We start from the raw sequence: 26,735 nt of genomic DNA on the forward strand, positions 1-26,735 counted from the left end.
AAGTGTCTTTTGACAGAGGAAAGTCAAAGGCTGAACTCTCGCGCTTGTTCAAAATTAAATGATGCAGTCTGAGAGATGTGGCTTGAAAAGAAACAGACGAGTTATAAAGTACAGTAGAGACTGCTGTTTGGTCTGAGGGAAGAAAGAAAGTCTGAGAACTACACCAAAACATTTATTTTTTATACGCTACATCTATTTTTGCAGCTTCCTAATGGCACTCTGGCATTCACTCTTTCTTTCGAAATGTATCCTTTACCAATCATTAAATGATGTTCTACTTACTTAATAAGCTTTTGTCTGGTTGCACACTCCAACCTATTTAGATTCTGTAAAAATGGATAAAGTGAACTAAACTAAACGCATATACACTGATAAATGAAACTCCCCGGTGAGTGAGAGAGACATTCAATACTCAGTAGTCAGAGAAGTAGCTGTTCTCACACTGTGCGTCTCGCTTATGTATTTCTGCTGGGTACTGGAACTAGACGAGACATAAAGAGAAGGGTGAGGTGAAGAGCGAATGCACTCATGTAACATGAGCAGAGAGATGTCATTTTCTTGCTTCTCAGAGATAATGATTGAGAAGGCGTGTTACACGCTGACAGAGTTCACCGAGAACAGAGATATGGGCCAGGCAAACAAAAAATAGAGAGTGAACTAAAGGAAAGCGGGTGCTGCTGTATTGAATGGATGACACCACAACAGAAATGTATGTGCAGATGTATGTCTGGGGCTCCAAATGTTGTTTTTTTTTTTTTTTGCTCTGTGTGCAGTTGCTCTCTCTGCTATCTAGACAGCCCCATTTCAAAGTGTCCTTGCTGCAGTGTTTAACACTTGTGTAGCTGCTGGTTAAGGTTTGACAAATATAAATATTTAAGCTGCCCCATTAACAATTCATGGAAATAGTTTCATTCTTTTTTTTTATTTCCCCATGCTGAAAAACACACAGTTTTGAGGCGTGTATTTGTGGCTGTGTGTGTGCATGATTCAGACACAGCAAACACTGTAGGGGCAGGGACTGAAGTCCACTCCGAAGTTTGTCTAATTTGTGTAAAATGAGAAAAATCTTTAATGTTGAGATGCAAGTATGGGTTTGTGGGGGTGTTTGGATCTCATTTGCATGCGTTTGAAAAGATTTTTGACTGATACCTTGGGCACCTTTGATACAGATTTTCTTCTCCTATGCCGAGCTTCACACTGGGTTCCAGCCTTGCACATTTCCATAATGTTTTTTTATGTCCTTCTCCGTCACATTCTCACCGTGAATCCCATTAATCAAGCCAAAAAAAATGAAAAATAAAGAAATCTGTACAAGGTGAAAACTTTTTTTTTTTTAAACCTAAAATAATCTGACTTCCTGTGTCCTTCCTCCCTTCCTTCCTTTAACCACTCATATGACTATTGGCTATGTGTTGCTACTCAATTCTAAATATGATGGCATGTTTTGTTGTTTTGCAGGTGGTGGAGACCAACCTGGTGGCCTTCGATTGTCACTGGATCCTGATTAATGAGGTGAGTGCCATGGAAATGATTTATGGAACCTGCAGTGAGTGTGCCCTTCTGTTCATCTTATTATTTCAGTTATCCTGGGAATATTTATGACTACAGATCCAGAACCCGTCTAATCTCTTCATTGTCTCAAATGATTGCAGGAACTTAAAAAAAAAAAAAAAAAAAAAAAAAGTAGATTTTATCCAAATCAGTTTATCCAAAAACACACAAAACCTTGAACAAGGACAATTTAGTTTGCTTTAGTGAGCACCGGCTGCAGTGCACCACAGGCAAGACCAATACAGTTAAGATTGTAGCATTTGTTTTATGCTGACCACTTATATATGATGCCATTATACAGAGCCAATACATTTTTATTCACACTTTACATACCTGCCAACTTTTCAAAAAACCTTGGAGTGAGATTTTGTCGTGGGTGACCAAAATTATGCCGTGCACGCAGTCACACAAATTGGTGGCTCAGATATAAGATAATTGGAATTAATTTGATGTTGTACCCATGTTGTACCCTGCATTCTGGTGGTTTGTGGGGAGGTCCAAAGCTGTTGATAGGGGCAGCCCACTGAAGATGGACAATACTGGTTACATTCTGTGAAGCAGACATAGCTGAAGGTCCACCCCCAGGAGATTTTGGATTAAGTAGATGTGGTTTCCAGCATTCTAGTGGATTTTTGGGCGGTCTGCTAAAGATGTGCAATACCTGAACTTATTCTGATTCATGTGTTCAGCATCATGACTTGTAGGTCTTAGTCTGTAGACTTGAGCTGAACATTCAACCAGAAAACTATCGGTGTGCCTAAATGACAATAAAGCCTTATTCATAGATCAGTGTTTAAGATTTGACCTAGGTAGGTTGATTGATATTTTAATTAAAATGGTATTAAACTAATTCTTAACTAAAACCTAACCTATGTTGTGAATAATTGTATTCTTAAGAGCACTTAATGATTTATGTTCAGCCAAAAAACGAGACAAGACTAGTTAGGGAGGGACATTATTCTTCATTCAAAGTCTCCCACCACATGGTCCATCAGAGACAAATAAAGTGCAACAAATAAAGTGCTTAAACAGTACAACTTTTTCAAGCAATAAAACAGATGAATGCATTACAAAAATAGCTAAAATGAGGCATAATCAGTATCAGATGCAGATCAGAAGCTGGGTAAAGTCCTTGTCTATGATCTGTGTGCATGGTTATACTGGCCTAGTCTCAGCTCAGACTCTCTTCTTTATCAGACTTCTCAAAGTAGTTTCTGGTTTCTCCTGCTGTCTTGGCGGTCTCTGTATCTCTTCTTCTGTCTACTTCGGGGTGCAGTCATAGATAGTAAGGGGTGCACTGCAGGTGTAGCGCAGCGCAAAGGTTCAGGGGCGCTCATCAGCGCCATCTACCGTCGTGGAGTTTGAAAAGGAACGGAAGAGTTTTGGATTTTTTTTTTTTTTTGCGTGAGAAATTGGATGTGTGGCGTGAGTGCGTGTGAAAACAGGCAAAACCGTGTGTCACACGGCGAAAGCGTGAGAGTTGGCAGCTCTGCTTTATATGACAATATAGATGATTTTACGGCCTAAGGTACGACTGCGTCACGGAGGTTAGCTGGAAGCAATAACCACAAAGCAGAGAATAGGAGGCTACCGTTATCAGCATGTCATTTTGCTATGCTGTATGGTGCCCGAATCGCAGGAGTACGGTTAATAGCTCCAAACTGAAATTGTAAATGTATACCAGCTGCTACTCCGAGTCAAGAAGATTGGGGAAACCTGTGGTAAAACAGGATAAAACGAAAGGATTGGACGGGGGCCAGCATCAAAAATGCTTGTGTCTGCGTTCACAAAAAATGTGCGTGCATATGCTAGCTCCCACTAGAAAGTTAGCTAACTTTAGAAATAATACACTACGCCGATAATAAGCTTACTTCATATTTTGCTAAACATAACACAGCTAACAACATTTTGCTTTACATCAACCTCTTAGCCATTAGCTTGCTCCATTGCTATATACCTATATATAGCCTATATAACTATCACAACACGAATGTACTTAACTTTATGGTTGAAAAATACAATATGCACGTAACTTACCCAGCCATGCTTGTGCAGTCAGCTGTGAAAATGTAGCTATTGGTTTCTGTTCACAATAACCCAAGCCTGATGCAGGTTTGTTTTCCAGCTTTGCCACTAGCTAGGCAGAATGTTGGCTTGCACAACACAAAACTCATCTGTTAAATAGTTGTTGGCATCTAAGGATTTATATTCTCCTTAGTTTCTCTTTCGTGTACACGCTTGGTTTCTCTATCAAGTGTAAATGTACCAGTAGCTAATCCTGTCAGATCGTCCATCAATTGTGTTATTGAGTACGGAACAGCCAATTTGGTCCCGTCGATTAAAGTAACACTCGCGGCCCAGGGGTGCGTATTCAGATAAAAACAAATCATATTTTCTTCCACCATTGTTAAAAACAAGCCTTCAAAATCACTATAAGCAGTCTTTATATCTGATGCTGTTTGGATTAATGAGTGCAGATGCGCACTGCTAGTTCACAAAGTCACTTTTACTCCTCGGAGTGTGTGGTTTCTGGCCTGTGACTTTCTCTCATCAGTGTTGACAGTCCCTGATCAGAGTGACTGCAGGTCACAAGTGGAATGTAATTAAACTTTAATGTCAGCTGTAGTGTCAAATTCATTTCAAATAGAAAACCCTCTTTGATCTTGCTTCATGAGAAGTGCCTTTTACAAAATCAGCAGGATCAGCTACACTGTTATGTGCATATTCACTGTTGGTTAATGCAGTGTGTCTCCGCAGCCTCTGGCATTACGCTGAACTGGCAGGGAACAACTACGTCGCACACAGACAACCGCATATGCAAGTGGATGTATTCGGAGACGACCAAAAAAAAAAAAAAAAACATGTACTGTAGGAATAATGGAAAAACTAATTTAGTAGAAAACAAGTAAAGATTCTGCTTTAGTGTAGTGTAGCTTTCCGCTCTCTCCGTTCCAATTTTCGAGTCAAAGCATGTAACTGCAATAATGTTGCTAAATGCTACAAGGCTCGGGGCCATTACTTGCTTGGTTATGCAGGGAAAGTGTTTTTTGTTTCAAACGAATGTTAGTATGCATGACAGCCATTAATGCTTCAGGGAGAGCCAATCATCTCTTTTGTGATGTTCACTTTTAGAATGTCAGCCTTGCTATATGTTTTTTTTTTTCTTTTCACATTTGAGATGGATGAGAGGCTGCAGTAGCACTGTCACAACCCACAACAAAGTACCTCAGATAACCCCTCAGTTTTGTTTTTGCATTTTCTCAAATGCTAATACATTAAGACAGAAATGAATGAGCCTCACCCCGATGGTAAACCTTCGGAGGTAGAATGTGGAAAACAACCACTCTGTATTCGTCACTGACTCCATACGCTTGGTGTTATGCCACTTAGGGAGAGAGAGAGAGAGAGAGAGAGAGAGAGAGAGAGAGAGAGAGAGAGAGAGAAGCTTTGCACAGATGGAGGGGAAATAAAACAAGCAAACTGTACGCTCTTTCTCAGGGAACACAAGGTCACCATTAATAGTTGCAGAAGCTGATAGTGTTCATGTCACAAGCAGAGGTGATTCTAGAGTTAACTGGGGCCCTAGACAAACATTTTCAGTTAACAGTTAACCAACATTACTGAAACTAAAACGCTAGTAATGGCAGACACCACGCATTATTTGGTAACAGTACCAGTAAGTTGACTGGTTATTAAGTGTTAATACTTTAATTGCTTCATTATTCACATTCTTTCAGCCTCCTGGCTAACGTAACAGGCTGACGACCGGCGCACACACTAAACGTGGCACGAGACAAATAGCTGTATGCGCTGCTTCGCTGGTTAAGTCAACTGTCAACGAAAGCACAGATGAAATAATACGATCCTAGTGGAAGTTAATTTATTTAAACGACTCTCCTACTTAGTTAAGGCTAGACTAGCAGCATTGGTTTTAGGTACATAGATAAGCCATAACATTAAAACCACTGACAGGAAAAGTGAATAACATTGACCATCTTGTGAATACAATGTTCTGGTGGAAAACTTTTGGACCTGGCATTCATGTGGATGTTACTTAGGCGTGTACCACGCACCTACACTAGACCAAACACCCCACCTCATAGCAATGACACTCCTTAATGGCAGCAGCCATCCCCAGCAGGATGCAGCCTGACACAATCATGCACACAAAAACAGTTTGGGAACGACTTAAAAAATATGAAAAACAGCACAAGGTGTTGACCTGGCCTCCAAATTCACTAGATCCCAAAGTGATCAAGTATCTGTGGGATGCACTGGAACATACGTGATCCACAGGAGGTCTCCTGCTGTCATTAAAAACTTTGCATTATACTCATTACTCAATCATTACTATTTTTATATTACTTCTAATTCATTGTTAAGAAAATAACTGGAAATTCCTCTAGTACTATCTACTTGTTAATTTAATATGATAATGCTTTGCTTCACTCAAGGGATGCAATCTGTTCAGTTAATCATAATGTAATGAAAAAGTTGTTTGTGTGTCTTTTTACTCAGGAGTTCGGTTATGGAAAGAGAAGCTAGTGCACAAATCAAGTTAGATTACGAATTTATCGTTACCCGAGGCCGGATAAAGCATTCCTGTGAAAGCTTAACTGGCCTCCTCTTCATCCTTTATGTCTCTCTTTACATTGCTTTTAGCTGTACTAAAAATCATAAATCCCTTTAAATAATTTAACCAAAATTTCATAAATAACTTTTCAAGATTAAGGATGAAATGCAGTCGCAGCTTGTTCCGATGTAGGCGCAATATTTCATGGGCTACGTGAAGTCTTCCAGCCAAGTGTTTAAAATAGATGAGCGGTTACAATATTTTGTCATATGTAATGTCCCCTACTACTGGTTCTTTAGAGAATGAATATCCCTGCGTGTGAAAGGGCTCTCCCTCCCTGTGGATTATTATGGATGAGGGGGTACTGTATGGTTGTCATAACTCTGCTTTATCTACAGCCAACAGTCAGACAGCGCCACTGAGGGGGAGTTCACAGTTCGTAATTGATCATCCTTCCTTTACACATCTCCTTCGCTCTTCTCAGGATGAGAGGATGAGGAGTGTGAGGACGAGCAATGATAACGGGCGCTCACGGCTTCAGTTTTTTTTCTGTCTTTCCTTAAGTTTGGAGAATAATACCACTGCTGACCTCAGTTCTTCTGAATGTCTTTACCGGTTTAGATTTTACTGCCTTGCTTCCAGCCCTGATCTTCCCTGACGTCGCTGGCACTCTTTATTTTCCTCTTAAGTATTTCTGCATCCTTGCCTCTCAAGGGAACAAATGTATCCTAATGAGATGAGATGAGATCAGACTTTTCTGTCACTTTGGCTTTTGACATGTCACCGCATAATATCAGGTGAGCCATGTGACTGAGATTATGGCGATATCCTTGCCCTGGTGTTTATTCATAGTTTAAGAACATTCTACAGACCTTTAGTTAACAAAACCTAAACAAAAAAAAAACTTGTACATTGTAAACAAATTGTCTGTGAAGGTTTTCAGTCATCCAGGTCATGGTATATCCAGACGTTAAAGAAAAACAACTGAAATTGAAGAGTTTCTTGAAGACTTTTCGCCACTCATCTGAGTAGGTTCTTCAGTTCTAAGGGACTAGTGTGGAGTTGAGGTTCAAATAGGGACATCTGTGGGTGTAGCCCATCAGAAACTTGCTTGACTAATATCTGTTAACCGCTAGATACTGTCCTGGTGGGAAATTAATGGTGGTAATGAATGGTGCTCAGATGACCCATTCTCGCTCAGAGGCTCCAGTCCCAAGGTGTGAATTGGGGTTAAACTTCTTCGAGACAGAAGTTAAGACTGTATTGTAACTTGATGGCAGATTATATCTCAGTACACCTCCTCTGTTCAGAGAAGGTTTTCCCAATTTGTCTTGGATGGATTCCTTTATTCCTCTTTCAAACCATCTGTCTTCTCTGGCTCAAATTTGGACGAACAAATTGATTGAAAAGATACACACTGACTAACTTTGGATGGCATACTGAACACGTTCAGTTACAGAACAACATGCAAGAGGAGAACAACCAGTAATCGTGCAAACTTGTGCACAGCTTGGATTTGCCTAGTATGACTGTAGTCTGAAGGCTCATTTAGGGTACTGCGGGACATAGATGCCATAATCTACACACTTGGCCTACTCACGTAGCCTATGCCGGTGCGAGCCGTTTTTGCTTGTGCGCTTGTCAGTCTGGCTCGCTCTTCAAAAACGCCACCCAAACGCTAGGCGGCGCTGTGTCTTTTTTTGCCAGTCGAGTTCATTTTTGTTTCTACTTCCTGCTTCACTTTCCACTTCCTGCTTCACTTTCGACAATAGAGACTGAAACTTTCGCCAAAATTTTGCCGATATTTCACCAAAGACAAGTCATACAAATGTTTGTATCTCCGAACCTCCCCAGTTTACCTTTCCTCGATGTTTCCCATCTTTATTGATACAAATCAGTTTGAAAATTGCAGAGATGGAGAAGCAGCCAGAAATACTAAAGCGGAAATACGCTACTACTAAGCGGACCAACCACAGCTCTTACGGTCTCCATCACCGCGATGCATAGTGACAATGCTGGGGAGGTGCACGTCAGGCTACGTCATTAGGGTCACCGTATGGTGTAGCTATGCCGTCAAATTGATGCAGAAGCCTAAACCGCCTGTAAGACTGCTCTTGTATATGGGTACCCTGAAGCTGCTGAATATTTTGTGTCTTTTTCAAGGAAAGCGTGACACCTCTCATGTACTTTTCCTTGAATGCTTTAGGGATCTGAATCTGGAAGCTTTTGCTCACAGTTTTGTCCTTGTTAACTTGTCTTTAACTCGTGTTTGCCCTCGTCATCACAGTCACCTTTGGCCACATGTGCAACTCACGGCGAGTGCTTTCTGATTGTCAGAGCATTGGCAATTGGCCACTAACATGCCCTTTAAGACACTATGCATGTGGCACACACACACAAAATGCTTCAGCCCTGTTTTTGTAAAGAAAGTACATCAAGTTAAGTGTTTTAGTGTTTTTCTGTTGTGGGACACGCTTGCCTAATACCTGTCGCACCATGTGGAGAAGGAGGAAGAGGCCAACTCAAACGATGATGACACTTTAGTTCGGATTTGTTTTGATTTGTTTTCCAAAACCTTGAACTGGTAAATGAGAGCATAGAGAACACAGGCGGGTTCTCTGCTCACGTAGAGTTGGAGTTAACACAAGGGGGCTGAGTGTGAAGGAGTAGGAGGGGCAGAAATAGTCAAAGAATGAATACAAACAGCTTTTCCCCCTTCGTCTATAGATAAGAAGAGAAAAGAAAGGATTTGGAGTCTCCGTGGGAGGAGCAGGGAGTTGGGAGAGGTTGAGGGGAGAACGAGCAAACGGGACGACGTACGGGGCTCAGGGAAACAAGTGCCAAGAAGAATTGAGGATGAGGGGTGTGTTTTTGCGTTCGACTCTCATCTTCAAATAAAACGCTAAGGATGAGGATTTGCCGCTCTCTGGGAACGGAGGGAAGGAGATAGAGGTGATGGGCTGATATTGATGGGGATGCCTCCGAACCAGAAGCTTATAGAGTAAACAACTTGCGGTTCCCTCCAGAGATGAGCTGCAAATTGTTCGTGAGGTTACAACTAGCCTGAACTTTAAAAAACTGTTGGAAAGGACTGAGTACTTTTGTAAATATTCAGCTTGAAGATTAAATTGCATCAGTGAGGATTAATAAAGATTAATGCTGCTTTCTTTCAATTATTAATTAGGATTAAATACATGTATAGGCAATTGGAAACTAGAATAATATGGCAGTGTGGGATTGTGAACTATCAGTAGTAATTATTTCATACCTGTTTTGAGTGTCAAATAAAATCATCCTTTTGTAAACAAGAACCCAAACTTATCATTTTATAAGAGACGACATTTAGTTCTGTCTTATTATAATGTTTTTTTTAGCAAAACAGTAAATGAGAGAAACCACTGTACATGTGAAGTGACACTTCTAGTAAAGACTGATTTGATAATTTGAGGTGAATATCAACTCTGCAGCAGTGCCTCCTCCTCTCTAAGAGTCCGGTTTGGCGGCGCCCTGTACACGTGAACGTGTCAGTTTGTGTGTCTGCATCACACTCATTCTGTCTAGCTGTTAAAAGGCGAACAACTTTTAGAGCAGTGAAAGTCATACTGGGTGATGTCTGTTTAATTTGACTCCAGGGAGATACAGACAAAGAGGCAAACAGAACATGACAAAAGAAGATGGGCAAATGCCTGTTTAGAGGGCAAACCCCCTGTTCGTCCGTATAGGCTTTGTGTGCCTGTGCATTGGTGCATCTATGCTTGTTTGAGTTTGATCCTTTGAGTGCAGCACTCTGGGTAATTTTGTGCCTGCTGATCTTTCTTTGTGTGCCCTTGACTGCCCGCTGTGAATCTTAATTCTCTTTTGGCCCACAGATCTGCCTTTTTAGCAATTTTCACTGTTTTCTCTCCGTCCTGCATCATTTTTTTTTTTCTTTGTTGGCTTTGTGATTTAGTCCTCCTCAGGGTTTTATGTAGGCAAGCCAGCGAATGGATTCCTTACTTGGACTGTTACGAAAGTAGATATTTCAGGGCGCAGGGTGTTCACACAAGGTTACGAACATAAGTTAAATCGTTTAATTTCCTCCTCAAGGCGCAAATATCACATTTTTAAAAGTTTTTAAACTTTTATAAATCATTTAAATCAAACGTACTCCCAGAGCTCTTGGTTCATTTGCTGTATTTCATGAAAATCAAATACAATTCGACAGCAGAGGAAAAATAGAGTAGGCGCCTGAACGTTAAAATGAACTGTCCGTGTGCATCATTTACAGCAGCAGTTGGATTTCAGAAGCAAATGCATATTTGTGCAAATAGAGCCATATATCAGCCTAATTACTACAGATGACAGCAGCTATACCAATAAAGCATGTATAATACTACGTCTAATCACCATTGATCACATCCCATGAGGACTCACAGGTCTTAATGAACGTTAATTACATTTAATTAAAATCCATTGAGATTAGTCAATGAGGTGTGGCACCTATAATATCACTGCTCACTAATATGAAGTGTGTGTGATGACTTGTTTATGCATGTGCATAGTCTGCAGGCAGAGTCCTATCCATCCTGTCAAGCGGGCCGCCATGTGCAAATGAAAGGGAATCAAAAGGGTTTTGCATGATCAGAAGACTAAAGAAAAACAATCTCGTGAGGACACATCCGCGCAGGTTTACCCCCCAGACTGGTGTGTGCAACACAAGACACACCCAAGCCCACACAAGCAGAGACAATCACTGCACACGTATACAAAGATAGCAAAGGCTGTCTCGGCTGGTGGCAGCGCTACCTCCACCAGGGACGATAAACGTCAGTTCTCATCTCGTCACCATATGACCCTCTGCGCAGAGGATGGATGGAGATCCATGGATGGAGAGCGGCAGGGAGAGATTGTGTCCTAGGGCTAAAATTAGCAATGATTCCTCCCCCAAGGTTTTGCAAGGACATACAGAGAGCGTGCAAACACGAGTGCACACAAGCATATGCACACACCCGCACACACATGCACATGCCGTCCTTTCATCTGCTGATGTGTACCTTTCATTTCTAATAAATATGTTTGCATATGATGGCAGATTTTCACACTGCTTCGTGTGGTGATAGTGGGAAACATACTGCATATAAAACAAGGCCTGAACTGTCTTTTATATGTTTCATTTTGGGCTTTTATAAAGTACAATCTAATCATATTTTTTGTTGTTTTGTTGGTGTGGTTGGTTACTGTTCTTTGTACCTTTTTTTTTTTTTTTGGCTTTTCTAGTGCTTCTCGTGCAACAATAAATTGTGCAAATGATTCATTGTTCACTCACTCACTGCTATTTGTTCTCTTTCACCACTTATTCCCCTCATCCTCCTTCCCCTCTTCACACCCTCTCAGGAGATCTCAGACTATGACTTGCAGGAGCTGGTCATGAAGTCGATTGGCCGGCTGACGGTGGTGCGGCAGATGTTCCCCATGCCCCAGAACACAACCCAGCGCTGTGTCAAACACAACCACAGGATTAACACATCCCTTTGTGACCCCAAGAACCCCAAATCACACCAGCTAGAGGTGAGTTTGATGTTTTGTCCGGAGAGCAGGCCGGTAATTTCCAGATCTAGTGGATTCTGGTTGATCTTATGTTGAAAACTAGTGTTTCTGTAGCTGACTGTCTGTATGGTTGATCATAAAGTTACAAATGACTCAAAAACACATGTCTGTCCTGATAACTTACTTCCAGTTTTAATTTAAAATGTCAAAGAATGAGCTGTAAAACTGCTCACTTGTTAACGGAAAAAGCCCTTATCAATGACATCAGCACTAGCCAAATAACCAGAGATGCTGTTAAAAGAGTTGAGTTGTGGAAAGTCTTTGACATTCTGTCACCTTGCACTTTAATTAACTGGAGGGGACACTCAGAAAAAAGAAAATAAGCTAAAGTGCAAATCAAGTCATCGTGAAATAAGGTTTAGTCCTTTTTCTCTTTGAAGCGGACATGGATGTCTGCTGGGAATACGGCAAATCAATGGCTATCTGCATTGCTGGTTAACTCACTGGCCTCCAATAACAAAGAGCTTCACAGCACAGTGCCAGTATAAGTGTCTTGACACGCACACACATTGAGTCATTGATTTTGTTATTGAAATTTTTGAAAACCTTATTAAAGGTTAAAGTTATTAAAATTTCTGATTCACAAAATTATTCAGCCTCCCTGATGCGGGTCCCCTGATTGTGGTTGATCACATCTTGTTTGCTTCAGTTATCTGGACTTGACTGGAGTCCACCTGTGACAAACGGAGTAAGTTGGACAGAAAGTCAAAGATTTATTTTTCCAAGATTCTGCTATTAAGGCTGCATGTCAGGGAAAAAGCCAAACAATGAAGTCCAAGGAACTCTCTGCAGACCTTCACAATACAACTGTAGAGGTATAGATCAAGGGTATGAAAACATTTCTCACTTCTTCAAGTGTGTGAAGCATGATGATCGGCGCCGCACTATGTGGGGGGATCTCAGTAGTTCGGGACAAGGAGACTGGCCATAACTTAAGGGATAATGCAGCCAAATATATAGAGATTATCGAAGAAAACTCTGCTCCTGACTGCACCCAAATAAAGACAAGGACAATAATTCACAGATCAGAGAACTGATCAGTGAACCAAAGCGTGCAGCCGAGACAACGCTGCAGTGGCTACGGGACAAGTCCCTAACTGCCCCTGAGTGGCCCTGCTAAAGCCCTAATTTCGAACCCATAGAGCATCCCCGGAGGGACCTGAAGATGGCAGTTCACAGGAGCTTCCCATCCAATCTGACGGGGCTTGAGAGGATCTGTCTGGAAGAATAGGATAAACTGTCCAAATCCACGTGTGCAAAGCCTTTAGAGGCTTACCCAAAAAAGACTCATAGCTCTAATGGCTGCAAAAGAGGCTGGCTTCTATGAAGAACTGAATTAAGGCTCTGGCTAGTTTTGTAAATTGACATTTCCAATGTAAGGCTCCGTCAGGTACATTTGCCACAGAGTTATCTACTGCACATGCAATATTGTAATATTATTGTAATATTCCTTCTGCAGTTTATTTAAACACTGCTCTATCAGTTTTAAAAAAAGTCCCAAACTACAAACTACTGTCTTTAAAAAGCTGTTCTGAGGCCCCTTGTATTTTAGTTTGACATTTCAGCATGCCTTCCAACCTAAAAGCTTTCCGTCATATCGGGCCCCTGCTTGTGTCTGTGAGGCTTTTAGTCTGGGACATTGGGAAACACAGTGACTTTTTTTTTTTTTTTTTTTACTTCTGTTTTTCCATTTTCTTTACTTAGTACGTTTTCTTAAAAAAAAAAAAAAAAAAAAAAGAAGGTCCCCCAGGGTGGCAATATGTATGCAATTATTGTCTTCTATTGTGTCTACGCGAATCATCAAGTTGCCATCAAATAGAGCCGGGGAAAGGGGAACACAGTTTTATTTATGTGTCAAGATATAAATATGAAATTGAATTAATGTGCTGTTGATTTATGTGGATGCACAGGACCCTGGAGGAACACATTTGATGAAATACATTGAAAACAGAAATGCGGCGCTGGCGTTTAGGTGGCTATCTCGTTCTCCCGCTCTAATTCAGTTCCACTCGTGGCTTCCAACCATTGTAATCTGTGAACAGACGCGGGACAGAATGCAGAAGCAGACACTATGTATTTGATGCTTTTTGTTTTTTTTCAATGAAAAAAGAAATGCACAAAAGGTAGAGCTACAGCAATGAATAATGCATGTAAATAAATTTGCCTCATGTGTCCTAATAGCAATCAAGTGCTTCTCATGTGTAAAAATCTATTATAAAGATTGAAGCCCTTTCAACGTACTCATTATTTGCTGGGTAGAAGCCAATCATATGTGCTCATTCTACTGAGGAGGGTCGAAAGGAATGCGCCGTATGTGTGTGTGAACGTGGGTGCAGCTCATTTAAGCCGAGGGCGACGTGTTTTGTGTATCCGACAAAGAGAGCAAGCTCAAAAAAATCACAGCTGAAACACACTGCAAGCATGTAAATTTTAATGACCTATGTGTGCGTGGGCGGGTGAGTTGCTAAATTTGAGAGAGAAAGTGGAAATGAGGGATACAAAAAAAAAAAAAGACAGAGAGAGAAAGAGATATTGAGGAAGCAGATCAGCTCAGTGGTCAGAGAGTGGCCCAGAAGCCCAATTTCACACTGCACTGAAGCACATCAACTCGGGCTGACCACACAAGCACACACGCACACACTCGCATGTAATGCTCGCTTGGAGTGCCGAACCCAAGCTCCCCACAGAGCAGTAGATTTTCACTTTAATTTTCAAAGGCACCACAATGGAGAGACAGAAAGATAGAGACAAAGGCGGCGTGTGAGAGACAAAACTGCGAAAGCGAGAGGTACTGGGAAAGAAAGCGAAAAGTTAGATCTGAGATAAAGTTGACACTTCTTTTTGTCCTCACTGTCACAATTTGATAAGTAACACGAAGCCTTTGTCATCTTTTCATCCCTCACGTCGGTTTCGGAAATGAAAATCCTTTCCCAGGTTCCGACATAGTTCCTTCCCTTATATCTTAAAGTGACATTCTGCAGGTTGAGTGATGGACTGAACAAGCAATACACTGCACACACCGTCTCATCGCCTCATCTGCACTTATCGGCGACAATGTGACGTTTGCACATATCTTGTGCGCGTTTGCACAACCTAAACAATATTTGCACATTCCAAATGTCCCACCACCGTGCCAGTATTGCACAGCTAATTGCAACCTTATGCTCTTCCTCCGTCGTTTTATTTATTTAATTTTCCAGCCTCAGAGTAAGTTTATTTCCTTCATTTTGCTTTAGTTTTTTTTTTTTTTATTTGTGTGACGGGAACTTTTGCTGTGTGTATGACAATAAACTTCTTGAATCTTGTGATCAATTCACCTGATATGGCCTGGAAATGAAGTCATCTGGCCGACACTTCTGCCAAAAAAATATGTAGATTAATAAAACAAACCACACAAGCTACTCCTAAGAGGAACATGCACTAAGCTACTTAATGTATTTTGGTTGTGTGACTACTGCAAGTCAGTTGCAAAAGGCAATATTTCTTTGTCTTTGTTTCATTTCCAATGATGAGTAGCTGATGGCCCCAGAAACTGTAATAAAGTGCAAATAAGTGAAATGCAATCCGGTCATGTGATCTTTCACGTGGACTTTTACAAGTTAATGAAGGTTTGCCTGAATAACATTTAAACAACTGCACAAAATACATATCTAATTCAGACAAAATAAGATTACAGGAGCACATAAACCTGGATGGATGGAGTAAACATGTATACATATCTGGATGAATTACATGATAAATCAGAGTTTGAGCTGAACTGTAATGAAGCGTCTATAAAAGTTCATCACCACGTCAAAGATGCAAACTTTAAAAACAGGTCATGTATGGAGAAATTTACATATTTTTTGAAGTGCATATACAGTATGTGTGTGCCTTACAGTCCATACCTACCTCCATTTATGTATGAAAGCGATTGCATGGTAATTTTAATGGATACACATCGCCTGCGTCTGTGTTTGTATGTGTGTGCGCATAGAATTGTGGGTGTTGTAGTCCATTAATTTGCTTTATTGTCATTAACAAGGAGACAAGGAGCTTAGATCGCACAGTGATCAATCACAGACTGAAGGAACTCCTCTCCTACTCTCTCTCCTCCTCCTCCCTCTCTGACTTATTTTGCGTTGCCAACGACCTGTCGAGACAATTTACCGAATGTCATCCTCAAAGCTTGGTATTTGCTTATATGTTGCCACGTTTTTGTATCAAGAGAAATGTTTAAGCTGAAATTTCCAATGTAATGCACTGCAGAGAGCAGAAAAGATACTGAGTGCTGTTTATTTATATAAAGGGAATAATAGAGAAGGGAGAGTGGAGCTGCAAAGATTTATTTTCTCTTTTGATCAAGGAATCCAATGGATTTGTGTGCAAGTAAAGTGTTTAATGGTATTTCAGCACGATCACGTCTGGCCTATTTTTCCCACTTATATCTAATGTCTGCTGCTCTATATTGGTCCATCTTGCCCAGCTTAAAACCAACAACAACAACTAGAAATACTGCAACTGTTTCCCAAACAGAAACACCCAAGGCCATGAAATCTGTCATAACAATTCATAGTCTGTTAGTCTCTCACAGATCACCTTGTCTTTTCTTCACCTTCCTTTTTTTTCTTTCTTTTCTTTGTAGATCACCAACCGCTACATCTACGATACTGTGCTGCTGCTGGCCAACACCTTCCACAGAAAGTTGGAGGACAGGAAGTGGCACAGCATGGCGAGTCTGAGCTGCATCAGGAAGAACTCCAAACCGTGGCAGGGCGGCAAGAGCATGCTGGATACCGTCAAAAAGGTAGAAAAAAGAAAAAAACACGCTTTTTCCTTCACATGACTTACAAGAAGGAGTTCAGCAAAGTATACAAGCATAGAGCGTATTTGGCCACTCTGGCGCATCCACCTGAGCGCACACATACACACACACACACACACACACACATGCAAGCACTGAAGCAAGCAGATGGCATTTCCACAAAAGCAGGCTCCCAGGTAGAAATTACAGGTATAAGTGGAAAAAAAAAACAACAAAAAAAAAAAAACAAGCAAACAGACAAACAAAAATCAGAAAAGAATAGAAGAGGTATCACGCAGGATGGCCTGAACAAAGGTAAGATTATGCACATTCAGATTAACTGTGTTTCACTTTAAAAGCAGACACGATCATGTAGCAGCAGGGGAGCGGAAACAAAAAGCTGTAGTCAGGAGCTGCAGCTTCCACTCTGTCCAGGATGTCACAGAAACACTCACATCCACTTAACGTACTCCATTTTTTATTTTTTTTTATTTTTAAGGACCTTTGCATCCAACTTTACACAGTTTTTGTGTAAAAGTATTAAATTATTAGCCTGATGTTCATGTGTAACAGACCTATAATTGTCTATACCACCAACATTAAAACCACTGAAAGGTGAATTAAATAACATTGACCATCTTGTGTCAATTCAGTGTTCTACTGGGAAACTTTTGGAACTGGCATTCGTGCTGTTGTTACTTAGACATGTACCACCCACCTAGACCAGACAAGGCAGCAGCCATCCCCAGCAGGATGCAGCCTGACACACACAAAAACGATTTAGGAACATCTAAAAAAAAAAAAACATGAAAAACAGCACAAGGTGTTGACCCGGCCTCCAAATTCCCTAGATCCCAAACTGATCAAGTATCTGTGAGATGCACTGGAACAAGCCTGATCCACAGAGGCCCTTCTCCTCAACCCATAGGACCCAAATGCCCCCCACTAACAACATCCCCGCTGACAACATCCTGTTGCCAGACACCACAGGACACCCTCAGAAGGCCCATGTCCATTCTCTGATGAGTCACAACTGTTTTGGAGGCACAAGGGAGACCTATGCAACATTAGGACATAATGGTCATAATGTCATGCCTGATCGGTGTTTGCATTTGTAACTTCATGTGGTTATTTTCAGCTTTACTGCTTGATAAACCCCACTTCCGACCTCACAACAGTTGTTCTGTTAACAGAATAGTCTTTCACAGTGCACAGAGGATAAAGAAAAGAAGAAAGGTTTCCACAAAATGTCACAGTGTTGAGCCAACATCTGAATCAGTCGGCTGAGTGCAGGTGAGAGGGGAAGTTGTGTGACAAGTCAAAATGTCAAAAAAAGTTTATTACATTTCCAGGAACCCACCATTACTTGAACCTGTTGTCACCTTGTTTGCTATCTTGCAGGGGACGCTGGATGTTGGGTAGATGTCGGGTTGGCTCTGTGTGAAGCTGACAGTCTTGTCTGATACGTGTTAGCATGGTGCAGGGGAGAGTTGGGAGGCCAGAGCAGTAGAAATGGAATAAGATGATCAGAAATGGTGACTCAAAATCTTATTAGTATATTATATTATTAAACTTCAGCAATCTCCATGGTTCACATATTGGGTTCCTCGCCGTGGTTTTAGACAAAATGTAGTCAGATCAGGGCAACGGTGAACAGAACACACTTAGAAATGTTGTAGAAGTGTGTGATAATGAATCTCTTTAAAAGAAGTGGTATGAGAATATAACACTGAAAATGAAAGCCCTCCAAAACTTTGATTCATATTTGGAACGTTAATGTCTCAGTGACCACCAGGCTCCTGCTTCACTCTGCTCAGTGTGTGCACGTCAGTATGAAAAAAAAGCTCATGAATAGTTTAAAAAAAAAAAAAAAAAAAAAAAAAAAAAGTGAATAAAATTATTTTCACAATGTCTGCCAAAAATGACTCGCACCAGAAAACATATCTGTGCGTTTGGAGCCGAGGCTTGATTACCACAGCTGAAAGCCCATTTTCTAACCCAACCACAGAGTGCAAGTACTATTTCAGATTCCATCCTATTTATAGATGCGTCTGGTGTGTCTTTTAGCGGTGCGGAAAAAACACATTTCTTGCACTTTTCATTTAGGGAGCGCGTATTTGCATTTCAAGACATTGTGCTCATTACATAGAATTTTTGGAGACCAGGCGCTATTGCTGTTGCCTGGTTGAAACGCCTGTAGTTGAAACAGTGATATGCAGTCACTGCTAAATTCATTTATACCGTACCGTCACATGGTGTAACTGAAATCCCCTCCAGGGGTTGAAGAGCAACGCTGAGGAGGCTCTAAATAAATCTGCCGCTTTCGTGTTGTTGTTCTTACCAATTTTTCTTCATTACTTCCTCTGAAAGTTTTCAGGTTGAGCTCAGTCGACTTCTCGACCCAGGTGATCATGCATTCAAAGAGCTACATACCTTTAAAAAGGCACGCAACTTTTCTGCAGTTCCTGCACAGTTGACTTTTGCCTGATAGACGATTTCCATACCACAGCTGTGATTTTAGGAATCTCAGCATTTCACCTTGACTTCAGCCTGGCGCTTGGCAACGCTTTCATCACTGTTAAATCCAATTGGATCAATGCCCTGTGTTTTGATATCAATAAAAAACTACTCCCGGGATGGCAGTTTGACTGAATGATGAAGCCAAGTGAAATGCTAATTCAGGATTAGTGTCAGACAATAATAAATGCGGTGCAGTGGCTTTCATATCTATCTCCGCATTTCACCTTGAGATCAGGCCGGGGTTTGGCAACACTTTCATCAGCCAGCCGCGGCTGTTAAACCAGCCCTGATGACTGTCTCAATGGAGCTGTGTTAAAGAGCCCTAAGCAGTAATAGAGTTGAGTTCAACAGCCTGGCATGGGTTCCATTTTACAGTGAGGCAGCAGTGTTCTTTACTTACTGTGCATGCCTGTGTGTTTAATCAGTGTTTTGGTATGTGGGGCCATTATGGTAATGATAAATACTAATTTGCAGCTGTTGATGAGGAGCTCTATTGATGTTGTTATTTGGGGTTTATTGGCAAATTCAGAGTGGGGAATAAAATGCAGCAGGTGAAAATTCTGCAACACTGATCCCCAAAGGCTGAAGTGTTTGTGCTGCTTGCAGACACCTAATCACTGCTTTCTATATACACACCGATCAGGCATAACATTATGACCACCTGGGCCTTCTGAGGGTGTCCTGTGGTGTCTGGCAACAGAATGTTGTTTGTGGTCCAGGCTTGTTCCAGTGCATCCCACAGACACTTGATCAGTTTGGGATCCAGTGAATTTGGAGGCCGGGTCAACACCTTGTGCTCTTCTTCATGTTCTTCGAGTTAAACCATTTTCGTGTGCGTGCCTGTGTCAGGCTGCATCCTGCTGGGGATGGCTGCTGCCATCAAGGAGTGTCATTGCTGTGGGGTGGGGGTGCCTGGTCTGGTCTAGGTGGGTGGTACATGTCTAAGTAACATCCACATGAATGCTAGGTCGAAATGTTTCCCAGCAGAACATTGTATTGTCACAAGATGGTCAATGTTATTTACTCCACCATAGTGGTTTTAATGTTGTGGCTCATCGACATTAGACATTAATTCCTACACTTCACCTTGAATCTTCATTCCCAAAAGTTTAAACAATTGCCGCTGTCTCCATTGAAACTAATTAGTCAAAGATAATCTGCAGGCCTGATGTAAAACAATAAAAAACTTAACGCCAACTTATTTTACCTTATTCATCGTGCCATATGAGAACAACTGGGCACAATGCTGAAGGCACTACAATAAATAAATATAGTAATTTGCGAACAGATGTCTGCGTGAATCCAGACACTCAAATACATGATTCATATTAATATATATAGTAACTCTCCTTCCCTGAAGCCGCCACTGTGTCACTTTCATAGGTCATACTACCAGGAGGCACGACAAATTTATATATAGACGTAAATATTTTATATCCTTGAATGCCGAGCAGATGAATCACGTCGCGGTTTCCGCTGTGATCAGTTTCCTGTCTGGTCGTAAGTGGGGATAAAAAAACTGTAACTTACCGTCCAGATTTTACAGGGAGAACTGTTGATGAGGTTTATTATACGGTAGCCAAAAACACATTGCACCGCTGATGAGAGCTGACATGATTATGGTGCTGAAGTTTGTGACGACAATTATCTATGATTACCGCAGTTCAGTGATAAATTATTCTAAATGACAATAACAGTCAAACGAACCTCCACTGATATAAGAACATTTCCTGTTGTCCTTGCAGTTCGGCGTGAGCGGCCTCACCAGTTTCTTGGAGTTCACTGACAACGGCTCTAACCCCAATATCTTCTTTGAAATCCTGGGAACAAATTATGGAGAAGACAGGGGACGTGGAGTCAGTAAGGTGAGTGGTTAAAACGCAATCCCGTGTGTGGTGCTCTGCTGTGGGTGAATGGGGGGATCATTTCTGCTCAAATACATTGAGTGGATTTGCATAAGTCCTGGATTTACCGGGGAATTTCACTGCACCTGCTATCTACATGATTTCATCTAATATTTATCCAGGCATTTATTCCCTTGTGCCTGTCACCCCTGTATGACACATACAGCCCTGCTTATTCTCTGTATTTACATCTGGATTCTTCAATATCGTGCTCTTTTTTTTTTTTAAGTCGTCAACAATCCTAGTAGAACCGACAAAAAAGAAGCAGTGGATGATATATAATCTTTGTTTTCCTTTGACCGGCTTCTTGGATACGCCATCAGCCCAGCAACTCACCGCCCCTTCAATTCAGCCAGGTGTTAACTGGATTAATTAGAAGCATTTTCAAGTGGTATTTGGTAACAATGCATGCATAATTAATTTTAACAGGACTCATGAAAGACATCCCTTCCTCACACACGTACATATTCATAATTTGCTAATCAAGAGTGTGTGTGCGAGCTCTTTTTGTAAAAATATGGTATATGTGCAGTCTTAGACCCATACCTGAAAAGATCTTTAAGTAATATATAATATGTATCAGCAGTTGGTTCGTCACGGGGAGGTGATGTAGAGGCGTATGGCCTGAGGGACAAATGACCTCCTCAACTTGTCCGTGGAGCAGGACAGAGACAGTAGCCTGTCACTGAACAAGCTTCTTTGCCTGTTGTGTAGAGGGTGGTGGACATTATTCGTAATGGTACGGATTTGTCCAAGGTCCATGCCTCTGCCACTGATGTTGGGGACTCCAGCTCTGCCCCACTACAGAGCCCGCCTTCTGTATCAGCTTGTCTAGCCGCGAGGTGCCCTTCTTCTTAGTGCTGCCTCCCCAGCACACCACAGCGTAGAAGAGGGCACTGGCAACGGTAGTCTGGTAGAACATGTCCAGCAGCTTCTGGCAGATATTAAACGACCTAAGCCTCCTGAGGAAATACAGACGTCTCTGATCTTTTTTGTGTATTGAGTCTATGTTAGCCGACCAGTCCAGTTTGTGATCCAGCAGTAGACAAAGGTAGCTGTAGACCTCTACACACTCCCCGTTGATGGTTACAGGCTGCAGGTTGGGCTTGGACTTCCGGAAATCTTCTACCATCTCCTTGGTTTTAGCTGCACTGATCAGAAGGTGGTTCACTCCGCACCATGTGATGAAGTTATTCACCACATTCTAGTACTCTGGTACTGCTCTTGTCCATCCCTGATACACCCCACAATCGCAGAATCATCTAAGAACCTCTGCATATGACAGGACTCTGTGTTGTACTTGAAGTCCGAGGTGTACAGGGTAAATAGGACCGGGGACAGAGCACAGTCCCCTGTGGTGCTTCAGTGCTACTGACGATAGTTCCGGATGTGTAGTTCCCCAACCTGACATACTGAGATCTCCAAGTGAGATACCTAATGTGCTCATGTAGAAATAAAGGCCTTTGTGATATGAATGACTCAGTTTTAGTTAACTGTTGGTGTGAAAATAGTTGATAATGATTCATGAGTCTTATCTTTGCAACTCATAATCCATTATAAATTGTTACTGGACATTTTGCAAAGGTTGTGCACAGACGCATTTGTGCAATGCAACCCTTACTCAAATAGAAACACACACACACACACACACACACACCAAATAAGACCCCCTCAAACACACATACACAGCGCGTCCTGTGTGCGTCCTCCTTACCAGAGGGATCGTCAGATAACAGTGAGCTGTGATGACGGATAATGTGGTGAGACACTAACATAACGCAGCAAGCCATCACAGGCAAAATTAATCTTTAAAGCGTACTATAATCACATAAAGGCACCATTCCCTAATCAGAGAGCATAATTACTTCAGAGGGAATTAAAGCACTTGCTATATAGTATTGCTGCAACAGTCTCCCTTAATGCCCTGAACATTTGTTGATCTGTCTTTGAGATTCAATTAAATTCCTACATGTCATATGATGACTAACGAGAGGCTAATATTCCTGTCAGACTGTTTAGTAACATTATTCTCAGAGCTGTCCTCTTAAATGGATTTCCTGGTGAGCACCTAACCTGTAATAGTAAATAACATTGTCATTTAGTGCATTTACATGTGCAGATCTGGAAACTTACTAACATAACAAGTTGTTATACATCATAGAAATCAGTTTGCAATCGCAATAAGTTGCACTAAGCAGTCACCATCATCTATGACTTGACAACATGGTTGAACTCTGCAGTGGTGGTGGTGGAGCCATCATACGAAAGGGTATAAAATGGTTTTCATTCATTTTTACAGACTACAGACAAAATTCACAGACAGCGAGATCAACTGGGGTTCATCTTTTTAGCTTATTTACCGCTGGAAACCGTCTCGGAAATATCTCTTAATTGATCCGTTCTGTTCGGCGCCGCATCATTTCGAACATTAGCATGCGTTTAGCATCCGCCGTGGTCGCGTGCCAGAAGGCTTACATGCTCAATATTTTATCCTTAGCATTCCTTATAGCTGCCGTCGTTCAATTATTGAGCTTTTTAGCTCTGTGGTAATTTTATGTTTTACCAGCCGCGGACACTGAGGTTTCAACTGACGTTGACCTTTCCTAGAAAAACAAGAAAAAACAAAAAAATCTGAATAAATTAGATCCTCTCTCTCCCTCTCTGCTCAACACATCCCGGGGCCGTGTACATTAACTTCCATACCATATGAAGTCAGATGTGTTTTTCTTGTACCTGAGAACCATTCATATTGCAACCACTGGGATCTAGAGTATAAAGTGAGAGTGTGTCAGCCTGACAAAACCATTAATAGTAAATGCATACTCCCATAATTATGGTACGATATTCTATTTAGAATACCACTTAACCCGAGCTTTCCTTCCTGTCCTCCATCTCTGGTCCGCCTCTTATTTGAGCCCTCTTATCTCTGCTGAGAGTCTCATTAAACATAGGCACACAGTGAAGCTTCCTCTTTTCTTTTTTTTTCTTGTTTTCCTAACTTACCTTAATTTATTCTGCTGACTGACTCTCCCCTCCCCTCCCCTCGTCGTATTTTCTTTTCTTTGCCCTCACGGTGCCCTGCCTTTCATTTTATGAATCTTCCACCTCTTCACAATCTACATTCACCTTCCCTTTCTCAATCCTCAGTTCCTCGTCATGACATTTATCCCCAGTATACTTCACACATATGCATACAGTTGTCTAGTGATAATGATAATAGCAGACACCTCAGATCAGTCATAATTATTACCGCTACACTGTGGTAGAATTGGCTTTCTGCTCCATTACCTTCGGTGGCTTTACAAGGAGCCTATATCTCGCGCTCTATACATCCACAGGCATGCCAGGCTCCAGTGATCTCTTACACAGAGGCGACAAGTCTGCTATGTGTAATTGCTTCGTTAGCTATCTGCGATATCTTAAATGGCTTCAGAGAGGAAAACGGCATCAAATACTTTAGAACAAGTGCAATAAAAAAAAAAAAAGGGTGGTGGCTAACTGAGGAGATAAGACCGGGGGGTAGATAATGTGAAGAAGAGAAAGGTAAAATGAAACAAGCAAAGACAGCTGGAGAGGAGATAGATGACCTAATCCTTATAGATCCTATACAAGAGATAGAAACAGCAGCACAGGTCATAATAGAGTCACAATCATTAGACTCTTACTCTCTCACACATACTGATGCTCCTCTTTCTCTCTCACATCAGCACATATCCTCCATCTTTTGGAAGGGAGACAGAAATATTCCCCCTCTTTGCAAGAATCAATGGCCTGCAACCTGCAGCGTTCTTAAATTGAGGTCACCTTCAATTATCATTTCCAGTCTCATGTGACATATGTGGTAAATTATGTTAAGTGACTTCACAGAGTCACGGGACCTGGGAAGCCTCCCTGCGGTCGTGCTATCATGCAAAACATATCTCCTTCCATTACATGTTTTGGATGATTGAAAGGCTTTTTTATTTATTTTATTTTTTTAAATTTTTTATTTTTTTTTAATTCGATGGCCTAATGTGCTCACCAACTCAGATACACTTAATAGCTACAGTCACTCAGGGATGCTTGCAAGTCCATGTGCACACACATTTGCATAAATCTTCTGGCATGTTTGAAAATGTTCGCTAACTCTGTTTCACTTACCATGACAATTTATGTCAGTCTGCATAAGTGTCAGCGCGTAACTCAGTACATAACGCAGAGAAGCGCTGGGTTTTCTCTACTTTTCTATGCTCGTACTCATGCATGCAAAGATGATTTGCTATCAAACAATTCACATTTTAGCTGTGAGTGCCACACACAGCTAATTATTGTTGACAGAGCTACTTGTGTGAATCTAAGCCCTGGTGACACACAAAGCTCTGGACCAAGAAGATTTATCTTTGATTTAACTTGTCGTAGCTCTACAGAAGTTGATTGTTGTTCCTGGAATCTTTTGGAGCTTGTTTTCTAGTTCCTTTTTCCGACCTTTGTAATCTTGAGCGTCTCATATTTCTTCATCCTGATATTGCTTTTGCATGGGATTGCTACATCTACATACATCTTCAACTGTTTGTCCACCATTATTGGTCAGCTATCACCAGTTTGTCAGTCTGTATCTGGAAGTCCCCCAGGATTTCCACCTCTTTGGGACATCCTGGGGGACTCTTTGCACAGCCTCTCTTGCCTGGTGTGATAGACCTTGGCCTGTGCAGAACAGCAACAGAGACAGAGTATCTCATTGGTATATGCTTCACTTGATCGTGACTTGTACAATTGGCTTGAAGTTGGCCTCCGGGGTTGTTTTCCACAGCCCCACTGAATTTTTGATGAAAGCTCTTAGGGTCCCGTTGATGTTGTACAGCTTCAGGCATTCCAAGATCCACATGTGAGGCATTGAGTAGTAGGCTTGGTCCTGGCAGCTCACAAGTTGGTCTGTCCCTTCTAGGGAACTTACAGGATCAGGACTCTCTGGCCTTTGGTTAGCCATGCAGGGTGAGTCCCATCCGGTGGCAGCTGGTTCATTTCTGCTGCCAGACTTTGATGGACTACAGCTAGCTTGTTTAGCCAGGAGGTGTGGGTCATGTCTGGGGAATGGTGTTCTCCAGCTCTTCAAAGTTGAGACCCTTTCGTGCCATTGTCATGGTTACTGGATCCTGTTCAGGGAGATGGCTGTAGTATTAGAAGACATGTGGCTACAAACTGACTTGTCTTGTTCCTCCTCAAAAACTCACACAGACTAATCTCCTGCAGCTGGTCTCTAATGATCAGGTGTTACCTTTATACGGATCAGGAATAACATTAAAACCACTGACAGGTGAAGTGAATAACACTTGTTGTCGCCATCTTGTGACAATACAATGTTCTGTTGGGAAACATTTGGACCTGGCAGTCATGTGGATGTTACTTAGACATACCACCCACCTGTACCGGACCAGGCACCCCCACCCCATAGCATTGACACTCCTTGATGGTGACAGCCATCCCCAGCGGGATGCAGCCTGACCCAGGCACACACTCAAAAATGATCAAGTATCTGTGGGATGATCCACAGAGGCCCCCACTAACAACACTGTGTTGCCAGACACCACAGGACACCCTCAGAAGGCCCGTGTCCTGATATCAGCTGTAGAAATTGAATCTTTCTAATATAGGAGTATTGGGTTTTTTTTAAATAGAAAAACTACTGTTGACTTTTCTATGTCTTAACAGAACTCAAAGTCAATAGCCTTGCGAGCTGCTTGTGAAGATATAACATTATTCTTGTTTAAATAATATAACTGTATAATTGCATGCAGGTTTACTGTGGTAGCATGGTTCCACTTCCTAATTAACAAGGCGT

The 26,735-nt window shown here is 41.6% G+C and overlaps 1 protein-coding gene across 1 annotated transcript in view; it reads left to right on the top strand.

Moving 5' to 3' along the window:
* The window catches only part of grid2 (glutamate receptor, ionotropic, delta 2), a gene marked incomplete at its 5' end in the record, with an annotated part of 464,751 nt that overhangs the window by 300,427 nt on the left and 137,589 nt on the right, over positions 1-26,735 (top strand). The window contains 4 exons of the mRNA XM_084550704.1: positions 1,459-1,512; positions 11,498-11,671; positions 16,335-16,496; positions 20,759-20,878. Coding sequence (XP_084406830.1) covers positions 1,459-1,512; positions 11,498-11,671; positions 16,335-16,496; positions 20,759-20,878 — 510 coding nt within the window. The remainder of the gene's footprint in view (positions 1-1,458; positions 1,513-11,497; positions 11,672-16,334; positions 16,497-20,758; positions 20,879-26,735) is intronic.

This window comes from Chelon labrosus (genome assembly GCF_963514085.1).
Source record: "Chelon labrosus genome assembly, chromosome: 9".
NCBI lineage: Eukaryota > Metazoa > Chordata > Actinopteri > Mugiliformes > Mugilidae > Chelon > Chelon labrosus.